Source organism: Euprymna scolopes, chromosome 22 (assembly GCF_053919585.1).
Source record: "Euprymna scolopes isolate OS-2025 chromosome 22, ASM5391958v1, whole genome shotgun sequence".
NCBI classification, from domain to species: Eukaryota; Metazoa; Mollusca; class Cephalopoda; order Sepiida; family Sepiolidae; genus Euprymna; species Euprymna scolopes.
Window position 1 is genome coordinate 82,616,354 of NC_136503.1, and position 19,585 is coordinate 82,635,938.

The 19,585-nt window shown below is 32.6% G+C and overlaps 1 protein-coding gene across 3 annotated transcripts in view; it reads right to left on the reverse strand.

The window, feature by feature from the left end:
* LOC145243512 (disheveled-associated activator of morphogenesis 1-like) overlaps positions 1-19,585 on the reverse strand; it is a 415,531-nt gene that overhangs the window by 73,690 nt on the left and 322,256 nt on the right. For all 3 annotated transcript variants that reach the window (XM_080106477.1, XM_080106478.1, XM_080106479.1), the window contains 2 exons: positions 17,594-17,729; positions 4,351-4,548 (listed from right to left, as the gene is read on the reverse strand). In XM_080106477.1, the coding sequence (XP_079962603.1) occupies positions 4,351-4,548; positions 17,594-17,729 (334 nt within the window). The remainder of the gene's footprint in view (positions 1-4,350; positions 4,549-17,593; positions 17,730-19,585) is intronic.

The window sequence follows — 19,585 nt, forward strand, 5'->3', positions numbered from 1 at the left end:
GAGTATTTTTTTTTTTTTACTTAAAAGAAGTGAACTATTTAGAAAAAAAAAAAACATAATACTCGCATGCATGTTAAAATTTCAGTAAAAAACGGATAGGCATTGAAATGCCTATTCGTTTTTGACTGAAATTTTAAGGAATTTAATATTATATTTAATATCTTTGGAATTTTTGTGTATATTAAATAAGAAATCCACATTAATTAAAGTATAATATTTATGCATATTTTATGATCTGTGTCGGAATACGCTTACCGACGAGTAGGGGGGGGGGAGAAAAGACGTTTAAAGTCTTGCAACGAAATGTCGACGTTGCTTACAAGCAGTCTTTCCTTGTAAAAGTAACAGATGAGTAACGATGGTCGAAGCGTAGTTTGTCTGAAAGACAACCACAACAACAACAACCGTAGAATGGCCACATCTTTTATATACCCAAACTCTCTTCAACGAGATTCACACGTGACTGGAACGGCTATTTAACTAGTGAGGAATAGGCACCCAGTTTCTTTGCTTAAACGGACCACCGGCCGTGTTGGTCACAGCTACCAGCATTCCTTTCTTCCCCACTAACCTACTCTCGGTAAGTCAAACAATTTAAAATTCTCACACCAGGCAATATATATATATATATATATATATATATATATTCGTGGTACTCATGCAGAGAGTGACCCGTGCTGAAATAATAACGTTATTATTTAAAAAGCTATTCTTAACATGGGGAGGGGAGGGTGTTTTGTACCTATTTCTGTACTTTAACCTTACAACTGAATAAAAAACATATCATAAAACTTTAATTAAATGTGGAAATACAATTAAAAAATAGCGCGGATCACTCTCTGCATTAGCACCAAATTCGTATTCCTGTCTGTTTGTTTGTTCACAATTTGATTAATATATATAAAAGGTCTGTTACTTTATGCTAGCATTTATTTCTATATATAGCATGATTCTTGCAAAATATACAATTAAGAGGTCACCTCATTTGCATATTGCATTAAGGAAAATCGATTTTACTAAATAGCGCTTTGTTAGTTAATGTTTCTAGTGAGTGAATTGTTTTAAATGATCTATTTAAAATTGTTATTTAATAACCTTTAAATAACAATGTAATTGATAATATATTTAATTTAATTTATTTGGAATTATTTCCGACATCGACTTTAGAAACTTACCAAATACCTAGAAACTTAACCAAATAAAATAATTTAGTAAATATTTAGTAAATAAAATAATTTAGTAATCTCGATAAGTTTCTAGCTCGAAAAAATAATTCCGTGTAGACAGAAAAATGTTTTTTTTATATGCAAACAACAACAAAACCACTTACGAATAAACTGAAAACATTTGTTTGTTTTTAATATTCTGAAACGGCTATACAGAAACTTTGACCACTTCGAATTCAAACTTCAGCCACACTTTTAGAAACAAAATAAGCCCCCCACCCCCTAAAAGCAAATCGAAAATTTCCTTTATTTAAAAAAAAAATGTAAAAAGTGCCTTTACAAAAAATAGGGAGTAAAAAAAAAAACCGCATATTACGCACGCGTTTGGCTATTTTTTTTTTGTTTTTGATCGTTCAGGCATTCGCTGCTATTTTTATTGAAACAGAAGTTGTTTTGATTTATTTTTATTTATATTTTTTTTAGGGTGGGGAGGGTTATTTTTAATGCACGGACAACAAAAAGTGCTCAATATCCGGAGAATAGTTTCTTCTCTTTGTATCCCTTCTGCCGAAATAGGGTATCACATACTTCCATTTTTGGACGATTACATTTACATGTTTTTATCCGTTCTTTTATTTTTGAAATTGTTGCCCATGATGAAAATGATTAATATCCTTAGGTGTTGTCAAACGGAACTTCATGTCAATCCGGGCAATGCCGGGTACCCATGTTAGTATATATATATATATATATATATATATATATATATATATATATATATATATATATATATGAGCAAACAGTTAATAAAATATGTTAAAAAACACTTTGAAATGAGTTGAAAACATATTTAATCTGAAAAGGAAACACTAGATAAATGGATAGTCCTTAATCCGCAGAGTTTCGAAGAAATACTTTCCTTCTCATCAGAAGGTAGGAATTAGCAAAATGCGGGATCGGATTTTGCATGCAGAAGTATTTCATGAAACAACAAGTAAGTCAAAGAACTTACTTGAAAACAAAAAAAGTGAAGCAGAGGGAATATAGTGGAGAAAAAGGTGATTACACGTGAATAGTAGTCTGGTGGAAAATAAAAAAATCCACTGACGGTAAAATCCCAGGAAATCCCGTAATTGGAAGAAGATGGTTCATAATAATCCAAAGGCAGAAATCCATGGAATAATTCACAAAAATGTGTACAAGGAATAAAGAAAAGATTCCAATAATATTAATAAAAGAAAAATAAGATATGCTTTTAATTCTACTTCCGAGACATAAATATAAATAAGAAAGATCAGGGAAGAGAAAGAGGAAAAAAATGTTGATAAAGTTTAATATAAAATAAAAATAAAGGGAACCAAAAGTCAAAATGACCCAGACAGGAAATATTAAAGGCGCGAAAAAAATATATAGGGCAAAATAATATAGGTCAACTGAAATGTACATGTCATCAATTAAAAAATGTCAGCAAGAGTTGTTAGACGAAACTAAATGGAAAATAAATGAATTAATTACTAAATAAATAGAAAATAAATAATAAATAAAGAAAAAATAAATAAATAATAAAAAATAAAATATAAAATAAAATAAAAATAACAATAAAAATAAAAATAAAAAAACTAAATAAAAATTATTTAAAAGGAGAGGATGGCCGGTATCTGCAAATTCAAGAAAAAAAAAGAAAAAAATTAAGTAAATGCATATAGTAAAATATAAGTAAAAATACATACAAGATATGAAAGTGTGGGTAGATTGATATATTAGATAGATAGGAAAGTTTAAAGAATAAAACAGAAAATGCAGATAAATAACCGGCCATGCAAAGAGATAAAGAATTAAAATAAAGGATTATTAAATTATAAAGTATTAAGAAGTATTTAGAAAAACGATAAAGTTAAATAAAATTTTTTTTATATCTATATAAAGGGTAAAAGTAATAACTATGTAATTTCAAAATTGCCATAATTAAATTTGGACTTATGTTTACAAAAAGAGATCTTTATATATATATATATATATATATATATATATATATATATATATATATATATATATATATATATATATATATATATATATATAAGTAATGTGATTTATAATTTAAAAATTAAAAAAAAATTTTTTAAATTTAAAAATCAAATTTAGATTTTTAATTAATCAGTTTCATAAGAAGGAACAACAACAAAGAAAAAAAAACTAAAAGGTAACTATCTCTATATATTTTTAAATCAAATTTATTATGTAAATTCAAAAAATATATATTTTTTCTACTCATTTCTATCTCTAACCTATACTAATTTTCTTATAAATTTTAAATCCAAACCTTTTATTTCAATTTTCAGATTCATCTGCCTTACTTTTAATGCTAGGTTTATTTTTGGTGTCTTTTAAATTCAATAGAAATCCTCCTAAATTTGCTGATGAGGAGACTGTGCTTACCAAAAAAACTATGTATAATTGTTCTACGTGACTTCATGTATACCACAAATAAAAAGCACGGATTTCCGAAACGATCGTACAGATAATTGACTTTGTTGTTGTTCCTTCTTATGAAACTGATTTTTAATTTAATTAAAATTTGATTTTTAAATTTAAAAATTTTTTTTTTAATTTTTAAATTATAAATCACATTACTTAATATTGAATTAGCTCTAGGACATTTAACTATCGAGCTTATTATATATCTAAATTACAACGAGCATTTCCTGTATTTTAATTAAACTAGTAATTTCACTATTACATTAAAATACACTTAGCTCTTTAGACTATTATTCTAATCTCCTTTAAATTTATATATATATATATATATATATATATAATTTATAATTGATGGTTCTCAAATTGTATTAAATTCTATACTATATCTGTTTAGTAAGTTACCGTCGCTCAGCATGTGCTACTTCCTTGGGTCGTCTTACTTTCTATGGTTCTTCTCGATCTATAAGTGTGGATGGTTTCCCTTTTCCCTCTATATGTAATCAGCCATACCCGACTATCCAATCTCTCCACATATTACGGCTTTTCGATGTTCTTCTAACCGTATTTTTAGTGGACGACATGTCTCACCTTTGTATTGTTTTCCATACTTACACGAAATCTCATACAATTTCAAAGTGTTTCAGCAAATAAACATGACTAGGAATAAATGGAAAAATTACAATAAAAATTAAATGCATATAAATACCTGAAAACGGGCCCTCTCAGATGCAAATTTTTGATAATGCAACATGGCTTCCAAAACTTTCCGATGTCCTCCAGGAACCAAGCACATTGCCCCCAAGATTTCAAATGTTGCAATTTTGGTTTTGATGTTCTCCGAACTAAGACTCTGGGCAATAATGTTAATGCTGTTTGGGTGAGCCAAGACATGCGCACGGCTTTGCTGAAAAAAAAAAAAAAAAAAAAAATTACAGACGATTAAACTGAGACCAAAAAAATAAACAAAAGCAAACAAATAATTTCAAATCTTGATATCACTTCCTTCCTCCATTGGATTAATACAGGTTTTCAGTTTATTACTACTTCTTGTATAGGTTAAAGAGTTATCTATTGCATTGGAATAGTAGCCGGGAGTTATTTGTCTTTGGTACAGGAAGTACCATGGAGTTATCTGCCCCTTAGGACTATATAAGAACAGATGGAAGTAGCCACTCGCTTTTTGAGTGGAACTAAGCAATGAACTGTAGAACAACGCCTTCCATATGTATTATTTGGATTCTTCAGAATACGTTTCTCGTCTTCAGTGTTATTTGCAAAACGTTTCGGTTGATGTAACCTACGACCTTCTTCAAGTGTATCTTGTCAAACATAACAATCTTTCTGCCTAACTCGGGAATATACATATACCCGTGGTGCAATGGATAGATTACTTGGTAAAATTCAGTTGTAAAAATCACATTCTTCTGGAAGTTGAAGGGTCAATTCTCAGTGTAGGTGACACTCAAAATACAACTGCAAATTACTTAAGACTTCCACGCAATCATGGCTGATGGAACGAGAGCATGCTACATCTGTGGATCAAATAGAAGGTTCTTTTCAAAATCCTGTGCAGTAGAGTCCGACAGAAAGATTCCAGAGCTTGGCAGAAAAATTCCCGAGTTTGATAAGATACATTTAAGAAAAATTGGAGATTACATCACTGAAATGTTGTGCAAATACCACTTAAGGTGAGAACAGTAGTCTGAAGAATCCAAATAATACGATTAATCAATCCTCATCTAAAAAATTCAGAACCGAAACGTCTTCCATTCTTTACATTTGCAAGTTCAAACTTGGAACTGAAACATTAAAGGTGTGTTGGACTGTCATCATCATTACTGTCATGGGCCGGGCTGGTTCTTTTGGAGACAAAATAATGACAGGAAACGGTCGAAGGTTTCAAATATTTTATTTCCTTTGATCTCATGAACATCGATGTAACTGACCCCTGACATCTTATAAATTATATTGAAAAAAAAAAAAAATTATATGAGAACAATATAATGTTTAATGAGATTTTAATTAAAATTCAATATGGCTTCCATGAGTTGTCTTTATTTTCTAATCGATCTTCTTAGAAATTTTTGTGCTCATTCATCCGTTCATTTTCCTGGGAGATGGTTAGGTCGACGTTGTCCACATGAATGGTTAGCTAGGAATCCGGATTTAACACCATGGAACTGTTTTTTGGGGGGCTGGTTAAAGGAACAAGTTTACTCTATGCTTCTGAATTTTTGAGATGAGGGTTGGTTCTTCATATTATTTGGATTCATCGGATTACTGTTTTCATCTTGAGTGTGATTTTCACAACGTTTCGGTCGATATAACCTCCATCTTCGGGTGTATCTTGTCGAACTCGGGAATGTTTTGGGTGTGTGAGTGTCAAATATCTCCAGATTTTCTAAAAAAAAAAAAAAAAACCCAAAAAACTGCGAGATATGTGACACTCACACACCTGTAATTTTAGATTAAAAAAAAAAATAAAGAAAAGCATTTGAAAAAAAAAATACTTAAAACATAAACGGTCATGGCTGACGGCACAAGAGCATGCTACCTCTCATGAAGTAAATAAAGGATTCTGCTCGAAATTCCATCCAAATTCCTGAGTTCGATAGAAACATCCCCGAGTTCGACAAGATACACCTGAAGAAGGTCGGAGGTTATATCGACCGAAACGTTGTGAATATCACACTCAAGATGAGAACAGTAGTCCGATGAATCGAAATAATACGAAGTTTACTCTAATATTTTAGAAGAAATTGAAAGACGACTACGAGAAGTGATTTAATTGAATCAAAATCTATTCAAGATGTCTTCTAGCTGCCATATCTTGCAGAAAACAATTTAAGAGAAAAAGCTGTGCAAACATGTGAAATCACACAAACAAAAAAAAACAAAAACAAAACAAAACAACTTTGTTTTGATCGTCAAATGTAAAAGAAATTAAAACTTTTCGAAATAAAACAGCGACATATGGCTGCGTATTTACAGAATCAAGCTATTTGTCAGAAGAAAAAGATGGAGAAACGTTAGGACGATTAGAAACAGATTTTGTAATCTGAAGGCCGATTTGATATTGAATAAGAAAGGAGGGGGGAAATAAATTAATTCCGCGCGTGGCAGACCAAAAATGCTATTTCAAACTTTAATGTGACAGACACACAGACAGACCGTCTTAGAGATGCGCAGAATCTCTCTCTCTCTCTCTCTCTCTCTCTCTCTCTCTCTCTCTCTCTCTCTCTCTCTCATATATATATATAAATTTAATCAAGAAAAAATAAAAATTGGGATTAAAAGCCAAAACGTAACGAGAAAAGTTTGGTGTATTGTTATTCATACATTTCATGTCAAATGAATGGATACTTTGTTCTACAGTAATCTTTATCTCTACTTTCATATCAAAGGAACTGTGTGTGTGTGTGTGTGTGTGTGTGTGTGTGTGTGTGTGTGTGTGTGTGAGTTCGTTCCCTATCGACTCAAAAACGACTGGGCCGATTTTTATGAAATTTCACATGAAGGTACCTTATGTGCCTGGCAGCGTTCTTAGATAGGTTTTGTATCGGAATGTCTTCGATAAGTATCGATAATTGATAGTCGGAATAATCTGATGAATAAAAAAAAAACAGGCAATTTTGACCAAAGTTAACAGCCTAACATCACAAGTAGATTTGAAAAGTTTTATTACCACAAAAGCCGAAAGGCCCGACATGTAAAATCAACAGTAGGTTCTTTGATAGGACAGAGGGCGTGTTTGAAATGAACGTTTCTGTTTAGAGTACAACTGAATCTGACTTTTGCATATTAAACTTTTATTCGAGCCATTATATATATAAATCTATATATATAAAAATGTAAATGTTGGTTCATTCGGAATTAATTGTCTAAAAAACCACTGGACGGATGGCTTCCACGTTTTGGTATAATATGTTTACTATATCCATGTGTGTTTTTATATATTTCTTTTTAATTATAACATTATACTTAATTTTTCTATGATAAATAAGTGTTTTTCTTTGTACCGAGAGGCCATTTTTTATTTAGGGACAATTATTTATTACCGCTTCCTGTCACGTGACCAATGTTACAATTTAGCGGTTTTCCTGCTAGATCTGGAGATTTCGTTTGCAATCTAGCGGGAAATTCCAGAAAATCTGGAGATATTTGGCACCCACACACCCGCATTAGATTATTAAAAAATAAAGAAAATTGATTGAGGAGGATAAGGTTTTTTGTTATCTGTGTGAATAGTTCTGGGTTGTTTGTGTTGTGTGTAGAGACGTATGCTAGAATTTGTTCTTTTTTGTGTTCTTTTGGGGTTCTTAGTTGGTCTATTGGAATTTTTTCAGCCAGTTCAATACCTTTCTGTATTAGAGGTAATAACAAAAAAACCTTATCCTCCTCAATCAGAACGACAAACTAAACAATATACGTAAAACAACAAAAATAATAAAAAGCAAACGTCAACCCAAAAACTTAAAACACATCCTAACTTCCTCAAAACTCGTCCCACATACTGCAAAAGGAGTTACAAAGTGCAACAAACCGCGATGTTGAGTATGTGACATAATAATAGAAGGTAACACATACACATTCAAAAACCCAGCACAGACATTCAAAATAAAAAAGGATCTAAATTGCACCTCCATAAATGTAGTATATGCACTAAGATGCACAACATGCAACAAATCCTACATAGGCGCCACCAAAAATTTCAGCAATAGAGTGGCCTTACATAAGAGCAACATCAAAATTGCAGATAACAGACATCTCTATGTTTCAAAACACGTACACACATGCAGTGGAAACAGCTTAAAAATAATGCCAATCTTCCAAACAGACAATTATTTTTATTTACTTACACAGGAAAAAAACTTCATCACCAGATTCACTCCTGAACTGAACAGAACCTAATACCATCACACAAAAACATGAAATGCAAGGTACACTCGCATGCACACCCATACACATACACATATACACACCCACACATAAATCAGAACCGACACATTAAAACACACACACGTGTGCGCATACAACCACACACAGACATAACACCCCTATCTCTAATACAACACACTGAACAATACCAACCCTACTTAACCTCGAAACCAACAACACTAGGAGACACCTAGAACCATAGTATAATATCTGTTCCCACACCTCGCTCCCTCCTCAGTCAGGGGAGGAGAACCCCCTCATGACTGAAACGACTATCATCCCTTCTATCATCCCCCTCACATACCTACACCCCCTCCAATGCCCCCCTATGGGGAACAAAATCTTCCCCACACTAGGAACCGATCCTGGGTCTGGCCATACCCACATGGGGAGACAAATAAATAGAAACATTAAAAAATCCCTTATTTTAAATACACCCCTCTTTCTAAACAAACATAATATAAGACTAAAACGAAAAATCACAATACTAAAATCCAAGAATCCAAAAAATAAATATCAGAATAGAATGAAAGCACCCCTACCCTTACTTCAGAAGAGCCAGTCCCCCCCCACATATACACATTAGTAACGACCTCGGACCACAGCCGCCTTCCTAAGGAAGCAAATAACCCCAAAATACTATAAAACAATATACACATTCCCAAACCAATAAAAGCAAACACGCACACGCACACACACACACACACACACACACACACACACACACACACACACACACTACCCCACCCTAAAGGAAAAGAAAAAACAGTAGCAGAAAGAGATAGCGACTACAGCAGGTCAACGTCTCCCTGGACAAACCAAATAAAAAAGCAATAAAAATTCAGCATACCAATGTATAATAAACACTTACAAGCCTCCACCCCTTGGAAAAACTTCAAACTAACTACGAAAATCGCCATTTTTACACATTTGAAAATAATTTCTGACGAGGACGCATCACAGACCGTCTGAAACGCGCGTAAACGATTTCAATGACTTAAAAACATTATTACAATGATCCAAACATAATTCTCAATGAAAAACCAAGACACGGAATAATAAAATAATGTTAAAAAATACACATTGTTGGTGACTACTCCCTTATTCAAATATACATCTTTCTTTCGTTGGAATTTATTAACCCATTTTATATATATATATATATATATATATATATATATATATATATATATATATATATATATATATATATATAATATTCAATAGAGAATTGGCTTTGAAATAATAAACACGAAACCTGCATAAATTAAAATATATTTAAGCGTATTTACATACCGGGTAAACGCCCCCACCCCGCTAGTAAGATATAAACATAAGACAAGATATAGAGTGTCTGTATGTACACATTACAAGTCAAACAAATAAACAAAAAAATTGACACTTAAAAATAATACAAAGATTTTAATATTTTTGTTTTCTTTCATCATGTATAACTTTTCTTTTTAGAGGAAAATCAAGTCAACCAATTTTCACTGATTCCGAATTTGCTTGTCGTAATCCCTGCCAAATTGAATGGAAACTAGAGCTAAATCGAACATATTTCTACAGAATAGACACTGCACAATTGTTCTTTTAACTGAACTCAATTGACCTGTTTTCATAAAAAAATAAATAAAAATAGAATTAACTGTCGACGACAATTTGGCATCCTGGGTCAATTATTATTATTATTTTTATTTTTTTGTGATCTGTTTCTCAATCAATGGATTGGCTGATTGCCTGAAGGAAAAGAAAATCAGTTTCAAGATCGATCACCTTTATCTTTTATACAGAAAACGAATTCTTTTCATTAAGACATAATCAGATCACTCAATTGATGAGAGGGAGAAAAATCTGCAGAGATATGGGGAAGAGGGAGAATATAAAAAGGAATAAAATAGAGAAAAGGATGTTATTTTATGGATCCTTGAGACGGATTGGTATGTTGGTTTTATAGAATTTATGCTCTCCCACCTTTTCCTCATTGATGAGCCATTTCCTTAACCCTTTCGGTTGGCAGGATTTCCGGTCCCTGCTGCTTTTGGGATCACGTGAGGTATAAACACCCTTGCATGAGTGCACCCTAATTTTTTTCCACCTTTTTTGATCCAGCAGCAGGACACAGGTGAGGCTTGGTGACACATACCCGAGACTGCAGTCACAGAAACCCAGTCCCCTTCCTACCATTACCGACCTGAACTGAAAACTATTTGTGACAAACCCAAGACGGCAGTTACAAGTTAGCCATCATTTGTCACTGAATTCCTGCTTGGATTACAACCAACTCCGATACTAAAAAGAGCTAGAATTGACAGATGCATACGTGCAAGTTGTTACTCGAATTTTCCATTCCCAGATAAGCTCTTGCAAAACACGTTTTTTGCAAATTTTCTTCTTTTCTGTATAATTAACATTTTTTTTTGTATCATCCATTTGTTCATCCAATAAAATTGCTTTAAATATTTGTTCACCCAATAAAATTGCTTTAAATATTTGTTCACCCAATAAAATTGCTTTAAATATTTGTTCACCCAATAAAATTGCTTTAAATGTTTGTTCACCCAATAAAATTGCTTTAAATATTGTACGCTCTCGTTATGTTCCTTTTCGCAAACCAATCATCGCCATTTTCTGCTTTAGAGCTTATCCTCGATTTGTTACCACATTCTCACGTGTGAGAATCGAACTTTTTTCTGGGATAAAAGTAATTGCAATAATTTTTCGTTGCATCTTTACATGTTGCTTATGATTTCGTCTTACACCATCTAAGTCTTGATGAAGAAAATGAAAAGAAAATAAACATTTAATTTTTTTTTGTACATTATGCTTCGAAATATTAGAAACTTCTTCAGATGCATATTTCTTTATTCTTGTCTGTTTTGAAATAAAATAATAATAGCATATGGTGTAACAGAGCACAGACGCGCGTTTGCAAATACCAAGCTATTGTTACACAATGACCCGGTCTAAGCCGGGTTGACATGCTAGTATATATATGTGTATAGGTGTATATATATATATATATATATATATATATATATATGTATGTTCATGAATTAAAATGTGGCACGCGTCTGCGGATGAAATGTCAGAAATTGACAAGCTAAACGGGAATTGTTTCAATATTTCTCACAAATATAAACAAACCTTGTTATTGTTATGAAAAATGTAACAGAAAGGAATCTGGTTATGTGGATGTTTTGAAAAGATTGACAGGAAAAAGTGACAGAAGGAAAAAGATTGCAGTTGGAAATTTGATTGTCAACCGAGTGGACGCCACGATAATTCTCTCTGTTGCTCCCCCACTATCTCTCTCTATCTACCATAAGCAAGAACAACAGGAGAAATAAAAAACGGACTGTTGCTTACACCAATGGTTGTTATGTTTTGAATTCTTAAAAAGGGTTTATAATATAACACTATGTGCAAAATACATTGCAGTAAAATATAACTGTAATATTATAATAATATATAACTATAAATAGGAGAGAGATAGAGGGAGAGAGCACATTAGAGAAGACGATTACGTTAGAGACGTGGACTAAATCACAGCTCTAACGAAAAGTCACGAGTTGTGGGAGAATGAGGAAATGAATGTTATTCCTTCTCACAAACCAATCATCGCCATATTCTGTTTCAGAACTTATCCTCGACTTGTTACCGCATTCGCACGTGTGAGAATTGAACTTTTTTCAGGGGTAAAATTAATCCCAATAACATAATAAAATTGCTTTAGATATTGTACACACTTGTCATGTTCCTTCTCACAAGCCAACCAAATCACGGGGTAAAAATCAATCTCAATAGTTTGTAAAAATAAAAAAAATAAAAATTTTCCAGACTGAGGGGTCGAAATTTGAGAGGAATTTAATCGTTGAAATATTTACGTTTCATTGTCATTTTTTTTTAAACATTTACTATTAAAGCAAACAAACAAACAAACAAACAAACACTTACTATAATAATAAAAACATTTACAATTCTAAAAAGTAAACATTTTTCTCTTTGTTTGACCTGTATTTTTTTATAAATTTTCCCAAGTCTGAAAAAAAACCCAAATTTGTTTATTTTTTCGAAACATTTTTAGCATAAAAAGGAGCAATTTTTCATGCCTTAATTTGTCTTGCCTTAATTTTTCTTGCCTAAATTTGTTGTGCCTAAATATCACACAAATCGAGAATTATCAGCAGTAATTGTTGTGCTTGGTTGTCTGCTGGTGTTTAAATAGTCCAATCCTGGACCCAGAGGTACAGTCACAGATTGGACATGTGAAGGAGGTGCCAAGTGGAGCAGAGATGGCTTGACGAGCATGTCTCTTTGAATGCTTCGGCTGTGTGGCCCTGTATTTACTGCTCCTCAATACAGTTCACTCCTTGTGAGGAGAAGGAGCTCCAGAGATCCTGGCAGGAAGCAACTTCCTCTAATGAAGAGGGATCTATTCGACACCTCTTCAGAGATTTCTTGATGTGGTCTTTGACGCTTCCTCTGCTCACTGGCACTACGTCGCATCACATCAGAAGACTCACAAGAAGAAGATTGTCATCATCAGATAACGATGGACAACCAAGAGGAAGAAGAAGAAGAAGAAACATTGTTGTACATTTGTCGAGCCTTAAATTGTTGTAACTAAATAGAAAAACTGCAATTTTCACAGACCCATAAATAAGAAATAAAATCTAGTAAATAATAAAAAAAAGTTCTTGTTGGATTTATCTAGGAAAAAAAAACAACATAAAAATAAAAGAGTAGAAATATGAATTATCTCCCCTGCTCCTGAACGCGATCATGTGACTGAAATTCAAGTAGGTACCTTACAACAAAAATGTTACCCTAAAAGGCTGCTGTAAATCGACTCTTTTCTCCCAATTCAAACAATTTAACCCAAGCTCAATGGATGATCCAACGGGTCAGATTTTTGTTTTTTCTAACATTTTATAAGCATTAAAATCTGTGGGTTGTATGGGTAAGCGGTGCGAGTTATTCATTTGACTTTAATGGAATGTGCTTTGATGAACTCATAACACTTGTACCCCCGTCGACGTACACACCCATGGCTAACCTGGACTGCTAGAGCTTGGGATTCCCTCCCTGTTTCTTGCTTGCTTACCATGTAGAAGTTTAAATATAATTCAAACAGATCTCTCGTTGCTCAACTCCCTATATCATCACATGATCTTAAATAGTAGCCCATTACGTCCAATTGGTAATTAGTAATACCTTGTTTAGCCCATTACGTCCAATTGGTAATACCTTGTTTAGGGTAAATAAGAGTTAAAAAAAAATTAACTATAACTATCCACAAATGTCAACTATTTTACACTGAAAAAAAAGATCATATTTATAGTGCAATCACAACACTTTATAGAACACTAGAGGTAATACAGATATCTCAAATAGTGGTTTGATACTGCTAACAGTAATATAAGAAAGAGAGAAGATAAGCCGAGTCGAGATAATACAAGAAAGCTGGACTTGGGAGTCTAAAATCGTGAAGGGCGAAAGATGGATAGTGCTTGGCATCGTTGGTTTTGCTAGTCGTCTTCTACAAGTGCTGCAGTGTATACTCACTTGTCGGCTTACAAATTTCTTTTCAATTTCAACCGAAATTCTATTATTGATTTCAAGAACCCTTATCTAGGGAGAACGATAGAGAAAAACTGAAGCATGAACACAAAAAGTACAACACGTTTAATTAAGGGTTTCAAACATGGGGGTGGGGATAGATTTACTAGATCAACAGTTCTTCTTGTTGTTAGAGAGGCTGAAAGATAAGAAGAGCTCTGATTGGTTGACCATGATCACGTCAAGAGAAAAGAAAAGGCGTTTTGATATCGTGAGCAGTTAAGTTAAAGAGTGGTTTTATTAGCAGCAGGAAAACTATGCTTGTAAATAATGTTGTAAAGAAAATGTCAATAGAAGGTTCTGCAACACAACGAAGTGTAACACAACTAATGACCTCCCTGATAAAATTGTGTTTGAGATGAGTATATTTGCTAATGATACAATGTTCTATAATAGACAGGAGTGAAAGACGTACGTAATTCAAGGCAACAGTAGAAACCATAGAAAACGACCTTCCGTCGGTGGTGGAAGGAGGTTGTAAATGAATGGTAATGCTACTAAGACTAAGCTTCTTTCCTTTAACAATTAGAAGAAGCCTTCTCATGACTAATAGCACTCTACTTGCAAGCTCATCCTTCAAACTCCTTGGCTTAACATTCGCAGGCAACATGAACTGGAATAAAGACATTTGAGGACATTGCAAAGGCTTCCGTAAAGTAAGTAGGCTCCCTTTACCCTGCTAGAAAATTACTTGTACCTGAGAGTATCCTGTATCTGTATAACGCCACCATTTGCCCATGCATGGAGTATTGTTACCACGTCTGGGCTGGTACGTTCATCACTAATCTCTCCCTCTCAAACACGGTCCAAAAAAGAGTCTCAAAACTTATAGGTCTCGCACTATCAACCAACCTTCAACCTCTGTCTCATTGCTGCACTGTTGCATCCCTATGTTTATTTTACAGGTACTTTAATGGAATGTGCTCTGATGAACTTATTGTACTTGTGCCTTGTCAATGTACATACACCTGACAAATCCGTCTAGCAGCCAAATTCCACCCCTTCACTGTAGAGGTGTCTAAATGTCAGGAAACCTTCTACTCTAATAGCTTCTTTCCTCGGATTGCTAAACTTAGGAATTCTCTCCCTTCAGTCTGCTTTCTTGACTGTACTGACATGCAGAAGTTTAAATGTAATGTGAACAGACATCTTGCACATCTGCTTAAATAGACATGGTCCCAAATAGTAGCCCTTTACATCCAAGTGGCAATATGCCTTGTTTGGGTTGAACATGAGTTAAAAAAAAACAAAAAATTATAATATCTTATTTATTTATTTATTTATTGAGTATTATCCTCATCTTTGTAATTGCTGTTTCACGTCATGAAACAACTACTAAAAGATTAGGATAATAGTCCACAAATAAATAAATAAATAAACAAATAAATAAACAAACAAACAAATAAATAAACAAATAAACAAATGAATAAATAAATAAATGAATAAACAAATAAATAAATAAACAAATAAATAAACAAGTAAACAAATAAATAAACAAATAAATAAATAAATGAACAAATAAATAAATGAATAAACAAATAAATAAACAAACAAATAAATAAATGAATAAACAAACAAATAAATAAATGAATAAACAAATAAACAAACAAACAAATAAATAAATGAATAAACAAACAAACAAATAAATAAATGAATAAACAAACAAATAAATAAATAAATAAACAAATAAATAAATGAACAAATAAAAAACAAATAAATAAATAAACAAATAAATAAATAAACAAATAAATAAATAAACAAATAAATAAATAAACAAACAAGTAAATAAATAAATAAACAAAATATACAAATTACTCATCTCAATAATGAATTCCAATTAATTAAATAATAAATTATAACTTTTGCGCGACTGGAATCGAAAAACTTTGTGCCTATTTTCCGATGCCGAAAACGATTCTTTTAATTGTTTTATTTTTATTATTATTGAAAGCAAAATTTTCCATCGCTGGCACTAATGATAAAATGATGTGATTTATTTATTTAGCTTTAAACTATCAGTAAAACTAAAATCTACAGATCATGTTCAACAAATGCAATTTTACATTTGCCAAAATATATGCACAGATTTACAGTTTTTTGTTTTTTTGCAATAATCCGAAAATTCAAACAAAACAACAACAACAAAAACTCTATTTAGAGAATTCAAAAGAATCTGAATCGGTAATTGTAATGGAATCATAAAAAATATTGGAATCATCCCACTACTACTCCCCTCCCTCTAAATATTTTACAATGTGGTAGTCTGAAAGTTACCCAGCTAACAAAGCTCTGCTGAATATCCAGGAAGAGTCAACACCAGGATTTGTCATTCTCTCGTTGTTTATCTCCGTATGTAACAAACAAGAATGTGTCGGGCGCAGTATCGCAAACCAACGAATCTGGATAACAATATTGCTTCTGCGTATGTACAACTGCCTTCCCTTTGTGTGTTCTGAGCCAAAACATCAGAGACTTTGCATGCAACTGCTGAGCCATGTGTTGGGGTAAAGTTCAACAATCTGGCTACAACCATCTTGCAAGGAGGACTTCACGCAGACCAGAAAGTCCTGAAACATGATCTTTGTGAGCCCTCTGTGCAGAAGTCAGATTAGCTTAATGACAACAATAATAAAGATATTCTAGACTTTGTTGGTAATGGTTTGGTTTAGTTGTTTTATGGCATATCAACCCGTATCGCATTATTTAATGGCGAAACTAGGCATTTTGAAAATAAAATTTTTTTATTCAATTAATTTGGAATTCTTTTTGAGATGAGTAATTTGTATAATTTATTTTATTTAATTATTTTTTGGACTATTATCCCCATCTTATAGTTGCTGCTTCATGACGTTTTGGCCAATTATTCCTCTGGCCTTCGTCAGGTGGTTAACCAGTTTAGAGATTCGACATTCCTATCCTATCCTATGGAGGCTAGAGGAATAATTGGCCGAAACGTCATCAAACAAAAACTATAAGATGAGGGTAATAGTCCAAAAAATAATTAAATAATAAAAAAGTTATGTTTCAAATTCTTTATGTATTCAAATATTTATTCATAATGTTTGGTTTGGTTGTTTTATTTTATGGCATATCACACCTCTTCGGGTTATTTAATGTTGAAATTAGTCATTTTGAACAAAAGTTATTATATTTCAAATTCTTTATGTATTCAAATATTTATTCATAATGTTTGGTTTGCTTGTTTTGCTTTACAGCATATCAACCATTTTCACAATATTTTAATGCCAAATCCAGTAATTTTGGAAAAAGTTTTTATGCTTTAAATATTTATACCTTATGTTTGGTTTGGTTGTTTTGTAAAGGAAAATTGTTGTTTTTCTTTTTCACTTTGCAGAACATGATTGAGTTTTGGCAATAATTATACTTACCGAATTATTCATGAGGGCCTTAATACAACCAATCATGGAGGTGTGAATTGGACTTTGGCCCGTTTCATAGTCCATGCTGCTGAGAAAGTCTAGAATTATCTGCAGACCATTCAATTCAATGAACCGAACGACAAAGCTAGAATTAAAAAAAAATAAAAATAAATAAATAAAAATAAGTCAAACAAAAAAAAATAAATAAATAAAAATAAGTCAAACTGAACTTGTTACACAAGATACAATGCATGATTAATGCATGTTAACGTTTATGTAGACATCTATCAGTTCTAGGCAAATTCATCTACAACAATTTGTCTACTAATGCAACTTAACTACACCAATATTTCTTCTGATAGAATTCATCTAAACTTATGTTTTGTATTTCAGTTCTAAATCAATTACCAAGAAAAACATTTTAAAAAATATATATTTCATTTTCAATTCAGGAGATCACCCTAAACACACATCAAAAAAACAAAAACGGGGTATTTGTTACTGTTACTATGCTCGTCTGAGCTTCAATCTATGGTGCTCCCATGCCAGACTTTCATAAAAACACTCGTCTAGCTACAACCACTATCAATAATTCCCCAAGCTTCCCAAGTTCGATTCAAAGATTCCCAAGTCTGAAAAGATGCACCTGAAGAAGGTTGGAGGTTAAATCAGCTGAAACTTATTTGTATATTTCTTGTATATTTCTGCTTCCTTGCTTCCTTTGTTCCAGCTCGTTTGACTCGTTGGTCTAGTGGTCTTCATCATTTCATTCTTTTTATACCTCATTGTAATGCAGTTTCTTATTCCAACAGCTTATTTCCAAGAACGTAGAAAAAAAGTAACATGTGGCTGCAGCCGAGATTGAACTCCTGACACAAGTTTGTAGTGTAATTCAAATCTTGTCCGTAGCTGAATACTTGATGCTTCGCTAGGGCTATCAAGGGTAATTTTTATCGTGATGCCATCACTAGATAGGCTGCTTACCATGGCTTAAGAGAGGCCTGTCTACCCTCGAGAGAAGGACAGATCGTGCCAGTTTTCCAACTTGGTATTTTACCTCACAGTACACATAGCATCTTGCCTTCCCAAATGGTCACCTATCTGATACTGGTTAGTCTCAACATTGCTTAACTTTGGTGATCTAGTAAGAACAAGTGTGTCAATGCGATTGTGTCATATTCCAAGGACTACAGACTTGTGGAACTCTTTCTGCTGATTGTTTTCCTCCTACCTCCAGTGTCGGTTTTTATTTTCAAGATCAGTAGTAGTAGATCAGTAGGCACCTTCTGTCTTTGTGATAATCATTTTTCGTTTTTGTTAGCTCCTTACATCAAGTGGCTTCATGCCTTGTCTTGAGCAATTTTCATTAAAATAAAAAAATATATAGAACGTTACACTATTGCATATCAAACCACAATTCTTATATATTTTTCCAATTCAATAAAGTCTTGCTGAACTTTATAAGTGTCTTTGATTATTATCTCAAGAAGAAAGGGTCTAACATTTCTAATGATTTTCAGAAAAAAATATCATAAAAATAATAATTAAAACTTCTATTCGATCATGGCTGATGTAACAAGAACAAACAACTCCCGTAGATTAAATAAAAAGTTTATTTCAAAATTCCATATAGGTTGCTAAATTCGAAAATATACATGTGAAGAAAGTCGGAGGTTACATCAGCTGTAACTTATTTAATAAACTCTGTTCTGCTGGCCTGCTTTCAAGCTTACAATATAGTCGTCTTCAAGTCCAATGTAAACAAGTTCTTGTAGAGTCGTCCTCTTAAGTAATCAAATTATACTTAATTCACACCACTAACGTCTACTATGCTGTTTTTTTGTTTTGTTTTGTTTTTGTTTTATTTACATAGGAATCACCAATTATCTAGGCCCGGAGAATAAGGGTCAATGAGTGTACAGTAGTCAATGGGAAAATATTGTAGTAATCGTTAGTGGGAATTTGGTAAATTGTATTACTTAAGGGGTCAGTTTATCAAGG